Below are 20,989 nucleotides of genomic sequence, written 5' to 3'. Positions count from 1 at the left end.
TCCACACACACACACGTATCCCCCCCCCCCCCACACACACACACACACACATCACCCCTCCCCGCACACACACACACATTGTCCCGCCCTGTACACACACACACACAGAAACAGCAGCCCCTTAGTGAACTCAAACTGTTTGGTTTCTTCCTCCTCTCAGGGTTAGTGTTTACACACACCATTTGGGACACAGAGTGTGTTCACTGGACATAGAGGTTGTCCTCCCTATTACTGTCCTGTCCTACAGAGAGATCTTTTTTTATATTTTTGTACTGTAGTGTTTTCCTTTCTGATTCATGGAAGTCATTGTATATTATTCCATCATCTAAAGACCATCGCCCAAGAACTGCCACATCCCTCCCTACTGTACATTGGTTTTGTTCAATTGTTGTTTTTGTTTTTTTGTGTCTTTGAGATTCTACTTGTAATGAAAAGCGCTATATAGAATACATGTAGTGTTATTACTATTATTATTATTATTAGTAGTAGTACCTGCGTTGTGAACAAGATTTAAACTGGGTCATCATGAAGTAAATATGACACTTTCCTTAACTCATCTCTAGTCAGTAAACTGTATACAACTGTATTGTGATGCCATACTCTATCAACAATGTTCATTGTTAAATTTCTCTTGGATCCCCTCTCACTGCTTCCACCATGGTTCTCTCTCTCTCTCTCCCCCGTCCCTCTGTCTCTCTCTCTCCCCCGTCCCTTCCTCCATGTTTGTTTCTCTATTCAAGGAAGAGAAGGGTATTTCCTGTGGTCTTGTTGATTTAGACTTCCTCCAATGCAGCGTGGGGTTTCCCTTCATGAGAGCAAAGACTAAGGTACGGCTCCTAACGGTCATGGCAGAATGTGTCTAAATATCTGACTAAGGTACGGCTCCTACCGGTCATGGCAGAATGTTTCTAAATATCTGACTAAGGTATGGCTCCTAACGGTCATGGCAGAATGTTTCTAAATATCTGACTACGGTATGGCTCCTACCGGTCATGGCAGAATGTTTCTAAATATCTGACTACGGTATGGCTCCTACCGGTCATGGCAGAATGTTTCTAAATATTTGACTACGGTATGGCTCCTACCGGTCATGGCAGAATGTTTCTAAATATCTAACTAAGGTATGGCTCCTAACGGTCATGGCAGAATGTTTCTAAATATCTGACTACGGTATGGCTCCTACCGGTCATGGCAGAATGTTTCTAAATATCTGACTACGGTACGGCTCCTACCGGTCATGGCAGAATGTTTCTAAATATCTGACTACGGTACGGCTCCTACCGGTCATGGCAGAATGTTTCTAAATATCTGACTACGGTATGGCTCCTACCGGTCATGGCAGAATGTTTCTAAATATCTGACTACGGTATGGCTCCTACCGGTCATGGCAGAATGTTTCTAAATATCTGACTACGGTATGGCTCCTACCGGTCATGGCAGAATGTTTCTAAATATCTGACTACGGTATGGCTCCTACCGGTCATGGCAGAATGTTTCTAAATATCTGACTACGGTATGGCTCCTACCGGTCATGGCAGAATGTTTCTAAATATCTGACTACGGTATGGCTCCTACCGGTCATGGCAGAATGTTTCTAAATATCTGACTACGGTATGGCTCCTACTGGTCATGGCAGAATGTTTCTAAATATCTGACTACGGTATGGCTCCTACCGGTCATGGCAGAATGTTTCTAAGTATCTGACTACGGTATGGCTCCTACTGGTCATGGCAGAATGTTTCTAAATATCTGACTACGGTATGGCTCCTACTGGTCATGGCAGAATGTTTCTAAATATCTGACTACGGTATGGCTCCTACCGGTCATGGCAGAATGTGTCTAAATATCTGACTACGGTATGGCTCCTACTGGTCATGGCAGAATGTTTCTAAATATCTGACTACGGTATGGCTCCTACTGGTCATGGCAGAATGTTTCTAAATATCTGACTACGGTATGGCTCCTACCGGTCATGGCAGAATGTGTCTAAATATCTGACTAAGGTACGGCTCCTACCGGTCATGGCAGAATGTTTCTAAGTATCTGACTACGGTATGGCTCCTACTGGTCATGGCAGAATGTTTCTAAATATCTGACTACGGTATGGCTCCTACCGGTCATGGCAGAATGTGTCTAAATATCTGACTAAGGTACGGCTCCTACCGGTCATGGCAGAATGTTTCTAAATATCTGACTAAGGTATGGCTCCTAACGGTCATGGCAGAATGTTTCTAAATATCTAACTAAGGTATGGCTCCTAACGGTCATGGCAGAATGTTTCTAAGTATCTGACTACGGTATGGCTCCTACTGGTCATGGCAGAATGTTTCTAAATATCTGACTACGGTATGGCTCCTACCGGTCATGGCAGAATGTTTCTAAATATCTGACTACGGTATGGCTCCTACCGGTCATGGCAGAATGTTTCTAAATATCTGACTACGGTATGGCTCCTACCGGTCATGGCAGAATGTTTCTAAATATCTGACTACGGTATGGCTCCTACCGGTCATGGCAGAATGTTTCTAAATATCTGACTACGGTATGGCTCCTACCGGTCATGGCAGAATGTTTCTAAATATCTAACTAAGGTATGGCTCCTAACGGTCATGGCAGAATGTTTCTAAATATCTGACTACGGTATGGCTCCTACCGGTCATGGCAGAATGTTTCTAAATATCTGACTACGGTACGGCTCCTACCGGTCATGGCAGAATGTTTCTAAATATCTGACTACGGTACGGCTCCTACCGGTCATGGCAGAATGTTTCTAAATATCTGACTACGGTACGGCTCCTACCGGTCATGGCAGAATGTTTCTAAATATCTAACTAAGGTATGGCTCCTAACGGTCATGGCAGAATGTTTCTAAGTATCTGACTACGGTATGGCTCCTACTGGTCATGGCAGAATGTTTCTAAATATCTGACTACGGTATGGCTCCTAACGGTCATGGCAGAATGTTTCTAAATATCTGACTACGGTATGGCTCCTACCGGTCATGGCAGAATGTTTCTAAATATCTGACTACGGTATGGCTCCTACCGGTCATGGCAGAATGTTTCTAAATATCTGACTACGGTATGGCTCCTACCGGTCATGGCAGAATGTTTCTAAGTATCTGACTACGGTATGGCTCCTACTGGTCATGGCAGAATGTTTCTAAATATCTGACTACGGTATGGCTCCTACCGGTCATGGCAGAATGTTTCTAAGTATCTGACTACGGTATGGCTCCTACTGGTCATGGCAGAATGTTTCTAAATATCTGACTACGGTATGGCTCCTACCGGTCATGGCAGAATGTTTCTAAGTATCTGACTACGGTATGGCTCCTACTGGTCATGGCAGAATCCTTATAAATATATTACATGTTTTGTTGTTTCTACATTAACACTGAGTTGACAAAACATAAGGAACACCTTCTTTACATTGAGTCACACCCCCTTTTGCCCAGAACAGCCTCAACTCTTCGGGACATGGACTCTACAAGGTGTCGAAAGCGCTCCACAGGGATGCTGGCCCATGTTGACTCCAATATTTCCAACAGTTGTGTTAAGTTGGCTGGATGTCCTTTGGGTGGTGGAGCATTCTTGGTACACACAGGAAACATTTGAGTGTGAAAAACCCAGCAGCGTTGTAGTTCTTGGCACTCTCAAACCAGTGCTTGTTGCACCTACTACCATATCCCGTTCAAAGGCACTTAAATATTTTGTCTTGCTTATTCACCCTCTGAATGGCACACATCAAATCACATTTTATTGATCACATGCTTAGCAGATGTTAATGCGAGTTTATTGAAATGCTTGTGCTTTTAGTTCCGACAGTGCAGTAATATCTAACAAGTAATCTAACAATTCCCCAACAACTGCCTTATACACACAGATCTAAAGGGGTGAATGAGAATACTGTATGTACATGTAAATATATGGATGAGCGGCATAGGCATGGTGCAATAGATGGTATAATGTACAGTATATACATATGAGATGAGTAATGTGAGATATGTTAACATTATTAAAGTGGCATTGTTTAAAGTGACTAGTGATCCATTTATTACAGTGTTCAGTGATATGAGTCTCTATGTAGGCAGCAGCCTCTCTGAGTTAGTGATTGCTGTTCAGCAGTCTGATGGCCTTGAGATAGAATCTGTTTTTCAGTCTCTCGGTCTCATCTTTGATGCACCTGTACTGAACTCGCCTTCTGGATGGTGGCGGGGTGAACAGGCAGTGACTCAGATGGTTGTTGTCCTTAATGATATTTTTGGCCTTCCTGTGACATGTAGGTGTGTAGTGCTGTAGGTGTCTTGGAGAGCAGGTAGTTTGTGCATCTGTAAAAATTTGTCAGGGTTTTAGGTGACAAGCCAAATTTCTTCAGCCTCCTGAGGTTCAGTTTGTCCGTAATGTGTACACCGAGGTACTTAAAACGTTCAATCTTCTCCACTACTGTCCCTTCGATGTGGATAGGGGGGTGCTCGCTCTGCTGTTTCCTGAAGTCCACGATCATCTCCTTTGTTTTGTTGACGTTGAGTGATAGGTTGTTTTCCAGACACCACACTCCGAGTGTCCTCACCTCCCCCCTGTAGGCTCTCTCGTCATTGATGGTAATCAAGCCCACTGCTGTTGTGTCTTCTGCAAACTTGATGATTGAGTTGGAGGCGTGCATGGCCACGCAGTCATGGGTGAACAGGGAGTACAGGAGGGGGTTGAGAACTCACCCTTGTGGGGCCCCAGCGTTGAGGGTCAGCGAAGTGGAGATGTTGTTTCCTACCTTCACCACCTGGTGGCGGTGGAGGTGATATGATCCTTGACTAGTCTCTCAAAGCACTTCATGATCACAGAAGTGAGTGCTACAGGGCGGTAGTCATTTAGTTCAGTTATCTTTACCTTCTTGGGTACAGGAACAATGGTGGCCATCTTGAAGCCTTTGGGGACAGCGGATTGGGATAGGGAGCGATTGAATATGTCCGTAAACACACCAGCCAGCTGGTATGCGTATGCTCTGAGGATGCGGCTAGGGATGCCGTCTGGGCTAGCAGCCTGGCAAGGGTTAACAAGTTTAAATGTCTAACTCACATCCACGGAGAAGGAGAGAGGGGGGGGGGTGCAGTCCTTGTTTGCAGCCCGCCGTGGTGGCACTGTTTTATCCTCAAAGCGGGCAACGAAGGTGTTCAGTTTGTCTGGAAGTAGATGTCGGTGTCCTTATCGTGGCTGGTTTTCTTTTTATAGTTCTTGATTTCCTGTAGACCCTGCCACATATGTCTCGTGTCTGAGCCGTTGGAATGCGACTCCACTTTGTCCCTATACTGACATTTAGCTTGTTTGATTGCCTTGCAGAGGGAAAAACTACACTGTTTATTTTCGGCCATATTCCCAGTCCTCTTTCCATGGTTAAATGCGGTGGTTCGCACTTTCAGTTTTGCGCGAATTCCGCCATCCATCCACAGTTTCTGGTTAGGGTAGGTTTTAATAGTCACATCTCCAATGCACTTCATTTTAAACTTACTCACGGAGTCAGCGTATAGATTGATGTTATTCTCTGAGGCTGCTCGGAATGTTTCCCAGTCCATGTGATCAAAACAATCTTGAAGTGTAGATTCCGATTGGTCAAACCAGCGTTGAATGGTTCTAGTCACGGGTACATCCTGTTTGAGTTTCTGCCTAGAAGACGGTAGGAGCAAGATGGAGTCGTGGTCGGATTTGCCAAAGGGAGGGCGAGGGAGGGCCGTGTATGCATCGCAGAAGTTAGAGTAGCAGTGATTGAGTGTACAAGGCAGTTAACCTGCTGTTCCTAGGCCATCATTGTAAATAAGAATTTGTTCTTAACTGAAGTGCCTAGTTAAAGAAAGAATAAATACAAATTAAATAAATAAATATTGCCCGTGTTAGTGCTGCAATCAATATGCTGATAGAATTTATGTAGCTTTGTTCCCAGCTACAGTACATGCAGCCTCAGGATATATTTCCAGTTTACATAGTCCAGTGTCCAGTGAAGTTCTTTGAGGGCCGTCGTGGTGTCTGCTTGAGGGGGTATACACACAGCTGTGAAAATAACTGACAAAAATGATCTTGGAGATAATATGGCCGGCATTTGATTGTAAATAATTTTAGGTCGGGTGAGCAGAAGGACTTGAGTTCCTGTATGTTGTTGTGAGTACACCATGAGTTGGTACTCATGAAGCATACACCCCCGCCCTTCTTCCCAGAGAGGTGTTTATCTCTGTTGGCGCGACACATGAAGAAGCCCGATGGCTGACCCGAATCCTACAATGTATCCCGAGAGAGCCATGTTTCCGTGAAACAGAGAGTTCTACAGTCTCTGATGTCTCTCTGGAAAGCAACCCTTGCTATAATTCGTCTACCTTGTTGTCAAGAGACTGGACATTGGCGAGTAGTATACTCAGAAGCGGTGGGCGGTGTGCACGCCAACGGAGCCTGACCAGGAAGCCACACCGTCTGCCTCTTCTGCGGCGATGTTGTCGGCTTCTGGAATTAGATCCACTGTCCTGGGTGGTGGTCTGAACAAAGGATCTGCTATACACAATCCATGTCTCAATTGGCTTAAAAATCCTTCTTTAACCTGTCTCCTCCCCTTCATCTACACTGATTGAAGTGGATTTAACAGGTGACATTAATAAGGGGTCATAGTTTCACCTGGATTCACCTGGTCAGTCTGTCATGGAAATATCTTGTGTTCCTATGTGTTTTACACTCAAGTCTTCTAATACCAACCATACCATTCAATGTCTAGTTTTCATCGTTATCCATGCATAACATTTACTTTATCAAGAGCACAGATTAAGGCAACTGTCTTAAACATGATCACAGAATATTTACATATAAATGTTTTACAGTCAGTGTGTAGTTCAGACATAACTGTCTTTCCATACCAACCATGTAGAATCTAGTTATAACCTCAAATGCAACAGGATGGTGTACTATACCCTTCTGGTATTGACTGCAGTTAATGGGCCATGATGTGAATAGACTGTATATAGGAAAACAGGATGGAGTAGCCTACAGTACAGTACGCACTGACTGCCTGCTTGCCTGACTGACTGACTGCCAATATACCCTGGAGAGCCTGAAAAGCAAACAAATGATTTTGACGGCTACTTTATGTACATCATGTTATTTAACTAAAAAGCTTTCCCCAACACTCCTCCTCTTTCCTTGTCTTTCCTCAGTATCATCTTGCAGTGATCTTCGACACAAGTCGGCTTTCAGGGGAAAATGAGACATTGCAGTTTTTAGTTCATGCAAAAAGGTACGTTGTGACGTTATCAATGTAATACAAGGGAATGTTTTAGTGCAAGGTAAGCCTAAACCCAGACCATTTGTTGGTAATGAGAAGATGTATACACACTACATAGACTGGTAAAATATCTACCTTTAATTTGTACGCGTTGCTAATCATGTCAGGTACTCCGATTAAAAGTCCTCCACACAGACACAATTACAGGTTTGATTGGTACCCTTTCTAATCATGTCAGGTACTCAGTCGGGTGGAAGTCGATTCTGTTTGCTCACATTATCGTGTGTAATTGCATTTGCCTTGGACCTACACACTGTATGTACACAACTGACATCATTGTCTAACTACTGGAAGTGCATGTCTTGTATGTTTGCCACTGAGCAGAAAGCAGTTAGTTTGGCAGCCAGGCAGTAGGCTACAACTTCTGTCACACAAGACTGGGAGGGGGCGGTTGTCACATAAGACTGGGAGGGGGCCGCCGTCACACAAGACTGGGAGGGGGCCGCCGTCACACACGACTGGGAGGGGGCCGCCGTCACACACGACTGGGAGGGGGCCGCCGTCACACACGACTGGGAGGGGGCCGCCGTCACACACGACTGGGAGGGGGCCGCCGTCACACACGACTGGGAGGGGGCCGCCGTCACATTACACGGAACCCAAACCGGCTGCGCGTGTGCCATCGTGCATAAATGTATTTTGTCCCCTGACACCAAACGTGATCACGACATGCAGGTTAAAATATCAAAACAAACTCTGAATCAATTACATTAATTTGGGGACCGGTCGAAAAGCATTAAACACTTATGGCAATTTAGCTAGCTAGCTTTCACTTGCTACCTAATTTGCCCTATTTAGTTAGCTTGCTGTTGCTAGCTAATTTGTCCTTGGATATAAACATTGAGTTGTTATTTTACCTGAAATGCACAAGGTCCTCTACTCCGACAATTAATCCACACATAAAACGGTCAACCGAATCGTTTCTAGTCATCTCTCCTCCTTCCAGGCCTTTTCTTCTTTGAACTTATATGGTGATTGGCGTCTAAACTTTCATAGCATTACCACGATGACCGACAACACAGTTCGTCGTTCAATCACCCACATGGGTATAACCAATGAGGAGATGACACGTGGGTACCTGCTTCTATAAACCAATGAGGATATGGGAGAGGCAGGACTTGCAGCGCGATCTGGGTCACAAATAGAACTGACTTCTATTTTAGCCCTGGGCAAATCAGACGCTCGTTGGTGCGCACGAGCAGTGTGGGTGCAATAATTGAATAATATAGATTTCTAAATGTCGCGTACGTGACACGAGCGGTGTAGTCGGGGTATTAGACTGCTGGGAGGGGTCTGCTATCACAGACTGCTGGCAGTGGTCTGCCATCACATTAGACTGCTGAGAGGGGTCTGCCGTCACATTAGACTGCTGGGAGGGGTCTGCCGTCACATTAGACTGCTGGGAGGGGTCTGCCGTCACATTAGACTGCTGGGAGGGGTCTGCCGTCACATTAGACTGCTGGGGGGGGGCCTGCCGTCACATTAGACTGCTGGGAGAGGTCTGACGTCACATTAGACTGCTGGGAGGGGTCTCCTGTCACATGATTGGGAGAGGGGAATAATTCCAAGCAGCCAGATTTGTATGGAAGTTAGCAGTGGAAAAATTATGAAGACCTTTTTCTTTAGACAGAAGAATTTAAGATTGAACTTTCACTTTCATTTTGCTGTAGAGAAGACAAAGCTTCGTACTTAAATCACTCTTCTGTAAATTGGCATAGTTAATATTTGTTAATTGCCTCCTATTGTTTTCTCATTGTAGTGCCAACCCTGAGCATAGGCTGTTGGACAACAAGTTGGATCTGTCTATCCCACTGGTCCATGAGGTGGACACAGCTATCACTGGGTAAGAGGATAAAACATCTTTACTTTGTCTGCAATACACACGTACTGTAGACATGCTGTAATACACACGTACTGTAGACATGCTGTAATACACACGTACTGTAGACATGCTGTAATACACACGTACTGTAGACATGCTGTAATACACACGTACTGTAGACATGCTGTAATACACACGTACTGTAGACATGCTGTAATACACACGTACTGTAGACATGCTGTAATACACACATACTGTAGACATGCTGTAATACACACTTACTGTAGACATGCTGTAATACACACTTACTGTAGACATGCTGTAATACACACTTACTATAGACATGCTGTAATACACACGTACTGTAGACATGCTGTAATACACACGTACTGTAGACATGCTGTAAACCATTTCCTAGAGTTAGGCCAAACACACCCAATCCCCATAATGTATTGGTAAAGTCTCTGAACGTATGCTATCAGATGAAGTCACTAGACAACAACATGTATTATTCAAATATACATTATCCATCAGCATGGACAGGATGCTAAGATGGTTGGCTAGAATCAAGCTAATAGACAGTCTCTTTTTATTTGAGCTGTATCATGATTAATACAAACTGTCGCATTAAGATGAAAGTCAAAACTAACGCTCAGTGTCTCTGGTAGTTTATGAGTCTGCCTGGTCTCTCCCTGCCTGGTCTCTCCCTGCCTGGTCTCTCCCTGCCTGGTCTCTCCCTGCCTGGTCTCTCCCTGCTTGGTCTCCCCCTGCTTGGTCTCCCCCTGCTTGGTCTCTCCTTGCCTGGTCTCTCCCTGCTTGGACTCGCCCTGCCTGGTCTCGCCCTGCTTGGACTCGCCCTGCCTGGTCTCTCCCCCGCCTGGTCTCTCTAAGCCTCTTGAAAGATGAAAGACACCAGACAGAGCTGAGCTACATTATCAGACATCAGACAGCATTATCAGACAGCAGAGTAGAGCTGTAGCTGAGGTGTTTTATCAGATCCTAGATCTTTCCTTCGTCATTGGCTTTGATACTCTAATTGATTAGTTAGAGACAATCGATTCGCTGATGACTTTGTTTTGTACCATGCCCCTCGTGCCCCTACTCACCAAAAACAACTTCAATGATGGCTTAGACTAAAGTATGTAGCGATTGATAGAGCAGTGGAAGAAATTAGTGTGAGTCGTCAGGCTACTATTCTCACAGAACATGACAGCTTTCCTCTACCACAGGACTTGAAGAAAACATCTGGGGACACACCAGTCTTTAATCAGTCTCTCTCTAACAGTAAATTGATCTATAAAACATACAGACCTACAAAAACATGTTATACAGTGCCTTGCGAAAGTATTCGGCCCCCTTGAACTTTGCGACCTTTTGCCACATTTCAGGCTTCAAACATAAAGATATAAAACTGTATTTTTTTGTGAAGAATCAACAACAAGTGGGACACAATCATGAAGTGGAACGACATTTATTGGATAAATCAAAAACGGAAAAATTGGGCGTGCAAAATTATTCAGCCCCCTTAAGTTAATACTTTGTAGCGCCACCTTTTGCTGCGATTACAGCTGTAAGTCGCTATCAGTTTTGCACATCGAGAGACTGACATTTTTTCCCATTCCTCCTTGCAAAACAGCTCGAGCTCAGTGAGGTTGGATGGAGAGCATTTGTGAACAGCAGTTTTCAGTTCTTTCCACAGATTCTCGATTGGATTCAGGTCTGGACTTTGACTTGGCCATTCTAACACCTGGATATGTTTATTTTTGAACCATTCCATTGTAGATTTTGCTTTATGTTTTGAATCATTGTCTTGTTGGAAGACAAATCTCCGTCCCAGTCTCAGGTCTTTTGCAGACTCCATCAGGTTTTCTTCCAGAATGGTCCTGTATTTGGCTCCATCCATCTTCCCATCAATTTTAACCATCTTCCCTGTCCCTGCTGAAGAAAAGCAGGCCCAAACCATGATGCTGCCACTTTAAACAACACTTTTTATGGATATCTTTAAGAAATGGCTTTCTTCTTGCCACTCTTCCATAAAGGCCAGATTTGTGCAATATACGACTGATTGTTGTCCTATGGACAGAGTCTCCCACCTCAGCTGTAGATCTCTGAAGTTCATCCAGAGTGATCATGGGCCTCTTGGCTGCATCTCTGATCAGTCTTCTCCTTGTATGAGCTGAAAGTTTAGAGGGACGGCCAGGTCTTGGTAGATTTGCAGTGGTCTGATACTCCTTCCATTTCAATATTATCGCTTGCACAGTGCTCCTTGGGATGTTTAAAGCTTGGGAAATCTTTTTGTATCCAAATCCGGCTTTAAACTTCTTCACAACAGTATCTCGGACCTGCCTGGTGTGTTCCTTGTTCTTCATGATGCTCTCTGCGCTTTTAACGGACCTCTGAGACTATCACAGTGCAGGTGCATTTATACGGAGACTTGATTACACACAGGTGGATTGTATTTATCATCATTAGTCATTTAGGTCAACATTGGATCATTCAGAGATCCTCACTGAACTTCTGGAGAGAGTTTGCTGCACTGAAAGTAAAGGGGCTGAATAATTTTGCACGCCCAATTTTTCAGTTTTTGATTTGTTAAAAAAGTTTGAAATATCCAATAAATGTCGTTCCACTTCATGATTGTGTCCCACTTGTTGTTGATTCTTCACAAAAAAATACAGTTTTATATCTTTATGTTTGAAGCCTGAAATGTGGCAAAAGGTCGCAAAGTTCAAGGGGGCTGAATACTTTCGCAAGGCACTGTACATTTGATTTGATATCCGTAAATAATGATCTTGGCATGAATCTGTTGGGGCTGCGCAATACCATATCACTTTCTATCCGTCTACAGTTTAGTGACTCCAACATCCTTTCTGTATGGGAACTCCATCGTTGCCTCTCGCTTCATCCAGCTGGAGGACATGGAGTGTAACTTCCAGCCTTTAAACTTCACCTTTCAGGTATTGGTGACACCTGTACATCAGGGAATCCCCATTCAAGTCAATTATATTGATATGGCTGTACCAGTAGCTCTACCTCATCTACCTCGTCAAAACATGCAGCATATTATTTTGGCTCCTTGTAAACATATCTCTCTATCGCTCTCTCTCTATCGCTCTCTCTCACTACTCTCTCTCTCTTGCCCTCTCTTTCGCTCTCTCACACTACTCTCTCTCACTACTCTCCCTCTTTCTCTCTCTCACACTACTCTCTCACTCTATTCTCTCTCTATCCCTGTTTCTCATCCACCTTTCTTTCTTTCCACCCCCCCACATCCTCTCTTACCTCAATCCTCTACCTCTCTTACCCCTGACCTTCTATTTCTCTCTACCCTTCACCATCTTTCTCTCCCTAATATTTCTCTCCACCTCTTTCATCGTCTTCCAGGTGATCAACAACGGCCCCAGCAGGTTACCTGGCTCCATAGTGGACATCAGGATCCCAAACCGACTGGCTGGCAATGGGGCCGACATGTTCCACATCATGGACACACAGGTGGGAACCTTCCAACAGCAGTTTATACATCAAATTCAAACAATCAGATGAATTTATAAGATCCTTTTTACATCAGCAGTTATCATCAGGTGCTTTTACATTAACCCGGCCTAGACCTCAAAGAGACAGGAAAAACATCCTAGAAGGAAGATATCTAGACACGAACCAGGCTCTGAGGGGAGACCAAAGATAGCACAGCAGTCTATCCACACTATCCACCCATTCGCCCAAACGTCAGTACCTCTGGCGTTGTTTAGGGGTTTATCCACCTACACACATCCACATTCTTTGTTGCCTTTATCCAACTGAAGTATATCGCTCTTGTTTTCCTTCATAGCTGAGTGCTGTGGATCCACGTTGGCAAACACTTTAATACTGTTAAAATGGCCTTCTTGTTTATCTATGTCTCTGCTCATGGAACACAGGACCCGTTAGAACAGTGCGAGGCACTATTTGATGATTTTTTTTTGATAAATGGGAAAGAAGTGTTGATACAGCTACTACTGGCTGGGCGACCATTTAGTTTCACAACAACAGTTGCTCATTTAGGTACCCCCAGTGGGTGCTTTGTTTTCATAACCCCTGCACCGCTCCTTTCATATAGGTAGATCAGGGGGAGCTCAACCTTAGAATTGTGTTGACTGTTTGAATGGGAGGATTGGAGCAGAGACTGTAGGGACGTCGGACCGTATCCCACCCTGCATCCCAACATCTGGAATTACTTGGAGGGATCAGAGAGCTTTACACGGAACGACTGAGGGAATGGGGGAATGGGGCACCTGCGGAGCTTGCTACTATTCTATAACATCCCCAACGTAGATCTGAAGTCACTGAGATATGAAACTGGGGCCCTGGTCAAAAGGAGTGCACTAAACAGGGAATAGGGTGCCATTTGGGATACAGACTTTTCTGTGTTAACACTGTCTGACTGTAGTCTCCCTGTCCAATATGGTAAGGAGAGGTCATTTCACACTGAGGTTTTCTTCTTCTGTAGTAGGTCAGAGTAACAGACAAGATGAACACACATGATAAACATGAGCCGGCATTAAAAAAATGTGGGGGAAATATTTCCATATTGCAATTTCCTTGAATTCCAGTCATGATCTTACATGCATCCTAATATGTGTTAATGTAATCCTAACATGTATTAATGTCATCCTAACGTGTATTAATGTCATCCTAACGTGTGTTAATGTCATCCTAACATGTGTTAATGTCATCCTAACATGTGTTAATGTCATCCTAACATGTATTAATGTCATCCTAACATGTATTAATGTCATCCTAACATGTGTTAATGTCGTCACTAACATGTGTTAATGTCGTCACTAACATGTGTTAATGTCATCCTAACATGTATTAATGTCATCCTAACATGTGTTAATGTCATCCTAACATGAGTTAATGTCGTCACTAACATGTGTTAATGTCGTCACTAACATGTGTTAATGTCGTCACTAACATGTGTTAATGTCGTCACTAACATGTGTTAATGTCATCCTAACATGTGTTAATGTCATCCTAACATGTGTTAATGTCATCCTAACATGTGTTAATGTCGTCACTAAATGTGTTAATGACATCCTAACATGTGTTAATGTCGTCACTAACATGTGTTAATGTCGTCACTAACATGTGTTAATGTCATCCTAACATGTGTTAATGTCGTCACTAACATGTGTTAATGTCATCCTAACATGTGTTAATGTCATCCTAACATGTGTTAATGTCATCCTAACATGTGTTAATGTCGTCACTAACATGTGTTAATGTCATCCTAACATGTGTTAATGTCATCCTAACATGTGTTAATGTCGTCACTAACATGTGTTAATGTCATCCTAACATGTGTTAATGTCGTCACTAACATGTGTTAATGTCATCCTAACATGTGTTAATGTCATCCTAACATGTGTTAATGTCGTCACTAACATGTGTTAATGTCATCCTAACATGTGTTAATGTCGTCACTAACATGTGTTAATGTCATCCTAACATGTGTTAATGTCGTCACTAACATGTGTTAATGTCATCCTAACATGTGTTAATGTCGTCACTAACATGTGTTAATGTCATCCTAACATGTGTTAATGTTGTCACTAACATGTGTTAATGTCATCCTAACATGTGTTAATGTCATCCTAACATGTGTTAATGTCATCCTAACATGTGTTAATGTCATCCTAACATGTGTTAATGTCGTCACTAACATGTGTTAATGACATCCTAACATGTGTTAATGTCATCCTAACATGTGTTAATGTCGTCACTAACATGTGTTAATGTCATCCTAACATGTGTTAATGTCGTCACTAACATGTGTTAATGTCATCCTAACATGTGTTAATGTCATCCTAACATGTGTTAATGTCGTCACTAACATGTGTTAATGTCATCCTAACATGTGTTAATGTCGTCACTAACATGTGTTAATGTCATCCTAACATGTGTTAATGTCATCCTAACATGTGTTAATGTCGTCACTAACATGTGTTAATGTCATCCTAACATGTGTTAATGTCGTCACTAACATGTGTTAATGTCATCCTAACATGTGTTAATGTCGTCACTAACATGTGTTAATGTCATCCTAACATGTGTTAATGTCGTCACTAACATGTGTTAATGTCATCCTAACATGTGTTAATGTCGTCACTAACATGTGTTAATGTCATCCTAACATGTGTTAATGTCATCCTAACATGTGTTAATGTCGTCACTAACATGTGTTAATGACATCCTAACATGTGTTAATGTCATCCTAACATGTGTTAATGTCGTCACTAACATGTGTTAATGTCATCCTAACATGTGTTAATGTCGTCACTAACATGTGTTAATGTCATCCTAACATGTGTTAATGTCATCCTAACATGTGTTAATGTCATCCTAACATGTGTTAATGTCATCCTAACATGTGTTAATGTCGTCACTAACATGTGTTAATGTCGTCACTAACATGTGTTAATGTCGTCCTAACATGTGTTAATGTCGTCACTAACATGTGTTAATGTCATCCTAACATGTGTTAATGTCATCCTAACATGTGTTAATGTCATCCTAACATGTGTTAATAACGGTGTAAAACAACAACTAAAAGGTAACACTTTTTTCCCCTAGCTCCTTTCAGATTATACTTACCAGTCTCTGTGTTTATCTTGTCTGTTACTCTGACCTACTATAAGAAGAAAAAGAGAACCTCAGTGTGAAATGACCTCTCCTTACCCTATTGGACAGGGAGACTACAGTCAGTGTTAACACAGAAAAAGTCTGTATCCCAAATGGCAGCCTGTTCCCTATTTGTATGGTATTCACTTGGATTCTGTTAACAATGGATATAAAGGAGTTAAACAGTAATTGGTAACAACCTGGTACCAAGTGGTGGGTTACACAATGATGTGAGAAATCATCTTTTTAATGTTCCATAAATCAGCTAATAGCAGGGTGCAGTTGTTATGAGGGTCAACTATCGTTCTCTCTCACACACTCTCTCTCGCTCTCTTTCTCTTGGTCTCTCTCTCTCTCACACACACAGGCAAAAGTAGTGCCCAATATAGGGAATAGTGTACAATTTGGAACGCAGCCCTAACTTTCTCAGGCTGTGGATTGAAGCAACAAAGATGATGAATCTCAAATATAAAATATTTGTTGTTGTCATATATAAAATATGTATTGTTTAACACATTTTTGGTTACTACATGATTTCAAATGTGTCATGTCATAGTTTTGGTGTCTTCACTATTATTCTACAATGTAGAAAATAGTAAATAAAGAAAAACCCTTGAATGAGTAGGTGTGTTCAAACTTTTGACTGGTACTGTGTATATATAAACACTCTAAACATCCTACCCGATGGCTCGGAGGCGTCTGCCTCGTTTTGTATCACATTCCAATAATAAAACTGTGAGGGACAAAAATGCAATTTCAGAATATAGGGGCGACGTGTTGTCCCGAGTGAAAGTTGTGCCCCTGCTTAAAACAAGTAAAAAAACTCATTGTAAAACGTAAAAAATTCTGAGTGGGTCTTAAAAGTAAAATTATTGGTCTCTCTCAGGAGAGTCCTCTACTCACCTGTAGAATGTGTTGAACATTCCTGAGATATTTAGTTTTCCAACTCCCATCCTCCTCCTCCCATCCACCTCTTCCCATCCTCCCTGCCCTTTCTCATCTTCCTCTGTCTCCCCAGGTGGCGGAGGGGCAAGGGAACTGCACCCCTCATAGGAACCCCCAGCCCTGTTCCATCTCCCAGGACAGAGAGAGTATCTTCCACACCATCTTTGCCTTCTTCACCAAGTCTGGACGCAGGGTCCTGGTGAATAAACACAGAGAGAGAGAGGGTCTATACACTCACACACCCATGAACACACACAGCACAGGCACAGAGAGAGAGAGGGTATATACACTCACACACCCATGAACACACACAGCACAGGCACAGAGAGAGAGAGAGGGTCTATACACTCACACACCCATGAACACACACAGCACAGGCACAGAGAGAGAGAGGGTATATACACTCACACACCCATGAACACACACAGCACAGGCACAGAGAGAGAGAGGGTCTATACACTCACACACCCATGAACACACACAGCACAGGCACAGAGAGAGAGAGGGTCTATACACTCACACACCCATGAACACACACAGCACAGGCACAGAGAGAGAGAGGGTCTATACACTCACACACCCATGAACACACACAGCACAGGCACAGAGAGAGAGAGGCGTGTACATGCACGCACACACCCATGAACACACACACACCTGGACTGTCCCAATCAGTGGACTTTAAGGTTCACTGAAAGTGTTTCCCTTGGTGATGTATCATGTGTGTGTTGTGTAGCATCTGTTCATCTCTCTCTGTCTTTCCTCCTCTCTTTTTTCTCTCTCTCTCTCTTTCTCTCTCTCTCTCTTTTACTCTCTCTCTCTTCTTTCTCTTCCTTCTCTCTCTCTTCTTTCTCTTCTCTCTCTCTCTCTCTCTCTCTCCTTTCTCTTCTCTCTCCTTTCTCTTCTCTCTCTCTCTCACTCTCACTCTCACTCTCTCACACACAGGACTGTGACCGGCCAGGGAGAGCATGTTTAACCATCTCATGTACTCTGGGCTCCCAGTCCAAAGAGGAAGTTGTCAGTATACATGTGAAACTTCTACTAAACACAGAGATACTGAAGAGGGTAAGTACATGGATATTAGTTATTACATAGTTGTTAGATACACTACCGTTCAAAAGTTTGCCCATTATCAGCACTTCTGTGTTCCAATGGCACGTTGTGTTAGCTAATCCAAGTTGATCATTTTAAAAGGCCAATTGATCATTATAAAACCCTTTTGCAATTATGTTAGCACAACTGAACAAGAGGACAAGTACATTAGTGTCTAGTTTAAGAAACCGACACCTCACAAGTCCTCAACTGGCAGCTTCATTAAATAGTACCCGCAAAACACCAATCTCATTGTCAACAGTGAAGAGGCGACTCCTGGATGCTGGCCTTCTAGGAAGAGTTGCAAAGAAAAAGCCATATTCAGACTGGCCAATAAAAATAAAAGATTAAGATGGGCAAAAGGACACCGAGACTGGACAGAGGAAGATTGGGGAAAAAAATATTATGGACAAACAAATCTAAGTTTGAGTTGTTCGGATCACAAAGATGAACATTTGTGAGACCCAGAAGAAATGAAGATGCTGGAGGAGTGCTTGACGCCATCTGTCAATCATGGTGGAGGCAATGTGATGGTCTGGGGTGCTTTGTTGGTGGTAAAGTAGGAGACTTGTACAGGGTAAAAGGGATCTTGAAGAAGGAAGACTATCACTCCATTTTGCAACACCATACCCTGTGGACGGAAATTGGAGCCAATTTCCTGTTCAGGGAAGAAGCAGTCAGCTGGTATTCTGTCTATAATGGAGTGGCCACCACAGTCACCGGATCTCACCCTATTGAGCTGTTGTGGGAGCAGCTTGACTGTATGGTATGTAAGAAGTGCCCATCAAGCCAATCCAACTTGTGGGAGGTGCTTCAGGAAGCATGGGGTGAAATCTCTTCAGATTACCTCAACAAATTAAAAACTAGAATGCCAAAGGTCTGCAAGGCTGTAATTGTTGCAAATGGAGGATTCTTTGACGATAGCAAAGTTTGAAGGACACAATTATTATTTTGATTAAAAAACATTATTTATAACCTTGTCAACGTCTTGACTATATTTCCTATTCATTTTGCAACTAATTGCATGTATGTTCTCATGGAAAACAAGGAAATCTCTAAGTGACCCCAAACTTTTGAACGGTTGCGTTGTTACCTGGTTGTTACATGGTTAGTATATTTTTATGTTTTACTTAGGCTAATAATGTTTATTACAGTATGGATCTGAAGGAAGTATGAATCCCCCCCCCCCTCTCTCTCTCTCTCTCTCTCACACACACACATACCTACCTACAGGACAGCTCATCGCTGATCCAGTTCGTGACTAGGGGTAATGTGAGAGTGGACGGGAGGGCCATAGAGGTACCGCAGGGGCTATCAGAAGACACTTCAGTAAGTATATCACTCTTGATAGATTTACTCCTGCAAAGCGCTGAATATATGAGTCAATCAGTGTGTTGGGTCAGGTTCGGCATGCAGTAGACACATCATGATGTCTGTGAGACATTCTAACAGCCAGCTTATTGCTGTGATGTTCCTCGGCAAGCCCTGAGGGGTGAATCTAGAAGCTGAATCTAGTGGAAATTGAAGCCTGGGGAGCAGCTGGAGGCAGGATGCCAAATCAACCTGGATGTCATGGGGGTGAGGCAGGGTTGTATTTGGGGGTCCTCAGCTGTGGTCCTCAAGGACAAGGTCTCCTCAGAGACAGCAGGGTATCACACACACACACACACACACACAGGGCAAGCCTCTGTGTGGAGTGATTAGATGTGCCTGTGGAGCAGTGGAATGAAGTAATGAGCACTCTGCATCCCCTTATCCTCGATGCTCTCAGCTGATTACGGTGATGACCTCCAGACCCTAGCTCGCAGCTCCATCTCCTGACTTAGGCCCCACCGACTGCTGCGTCTCCTGACCTCTAGGCCCCCAGCTCGCTGCTCGACCCCCAGGCCACAAGAAGAGCTTGGCTAGCTTCAGCCGCTAAATCAGACGATACTGTGAATGTGTCCATTCACAACTGCTCTCCCAGCACTTAGTAACCACTTTAATTTTCCACAGCAACACCTCCCACGCCCCTGAGCGTCTGGTCAGTTCACTACCACAAACCATTAGAGATTTTAGTGAATTCAGTAGCCCTGGTCCCTCAGCAGCTCTGAAGTCCCTAGAGAAAACGTTGTGGTCCCTCGGTGTGCGGTGAGCCTTGGTTTGTGACGAGTCTCTTTCAATTCCCAGCCTGCTACTTATCAACTGCTGATGAGATATAGTTTATCCTCCGTGTCATGCAAAAAGGCCCCGGTAAATGAGGTAAAGGATAGGAGAATAAAAATGATCTACTCTATGAGTTATGAGCTCATTGACTCCATTGAAATGGTTCCTTACGTTTTAGTACCCGTAAACATCAGCACAAACTGAGCTGGAGTCAGTCAGACAACGGATCAGAATGTAACATACTGTATGCTTCCAATGCACACACGCACATACTCTTAACTAAACATGTTACAGTTTGAAGAGGTGTAATTCTTCCATATTCCTTTTTGCTATGCACCATATTGGAATGCTGTGTTATTGTGGGTGCCTGATGTCTTAGACCCTGACCTACAACCCAGACCCACAGCCCAGACCCTGACCTACAACCCAGACCCACAACCCAGACCCACAGCCCAGACCCTGACCTACAACCCAGCCCCACAGCCCAGACCCTGACCTACAACCCAGCCCCACAGCCCAGACCCTGACCTACAACCCAGCCCCACAGCCCAGACCCTGACCTACAACCCAGACCCACAACCCAGACCCACAGCCCAGACCCTGACCTACAACCCAGCCCCACAGCCCAGACCCTGACCTACAACCCAGCCCCACAGCCCAGACCCTGACCTACAACCCAGACCCACAGCCAAGACCCTGACCTACAACCCTGACCTACAACCCAGCCCCACAGCCCAGACCCTGACCTACAACCCAGCCCCACAGCCCAGACCCTGACCTACAACCCAGCCCCACAGCCAAGACCCTGACCTACAACCCAGACCTACATCCCAGACCCACAGCCCAGACCCTGACCTACAACCCAGACCCTGACCTACAACCCAGATCCACAGCCCAGACCCTGACCTACAACACAGACCCACAGCCCAGACCCTGACCTACAACCCAGACCCACAGACCTGAGTACAAATAATAATATTTGAGCTGTTTCTTCAATACTGTGAGAGTTTG

At 43.9% G+C, this 20,989-nt stretch overlaps 1 protein-coding gene across 1 annotated transcript in view; it reads left to right on the top strand.

Moving 5' to 3' along the window:
* LOC139381458 (integrin alpha-9-like) overlaps nucleotides 1-20,989 on the top strand; it is a 145,372-nt gene that overhangs the window by 113,304 nt on the left and 11,079 nt on the right. The window contains exons 19-26 of the mRNA XM_071125006.1: nucleotides 741-827; nucleotides 7,187-7,266; nucleotides 9,074-9,157; nucleotides 11,985-12,093; nucleotides 12,521-12,628; nucleotides 16,815-16,940; nucleotides 17,687-17,806; nucleotides 19,067-19,162. Of these exons, the coding sequence (XP_070981107.1) occupies nucleotides 741-827; nucleotides 7,187-7,266; nucleotides 9,074-9,157; nucleotides 11,985-12,093; nucleotides 12,521-12,628; nucleotides 16,815-16,940; nucleotides 17,687-17,806; nucleotides 19,067-19,162 (810 nt within the window). The remainder of the gene's footprint in view (nucleotides 1-740; nucleotides 828-7,186; nucleotides 7,267-9,073; nucleotides 9,158-11,984; nucleotides 12,094-12,520; nucleotides 12,629-16,814; nucleotides 16,941-17,686; nucleotides 17,807-19,066; nucleotides 19,163-20,989) is intronic.

This window comes from Oncorhynchus clarkii, chromosome 23 (assembly GCF_045791955.1).
Source record: "Oncorhynchus clarkii lewisi isolate Uvic-CL-2024 chromosome 23, UVic_Ocla_1.0, whole genome shotgun sequence".
Classification (NCBI taxonomy): Eukaryota; Metazoa; Chordata; class Actinopteri; order Salmoniformes; family Salmonidae; genus Oncorhynchus; species Oncorhynchus clarkii.
The sequence above is the reverse complement of the archived record's forward strand: the minus strand, read 5'-3'. Positions and strand labels throughout refer to the sequence as shown.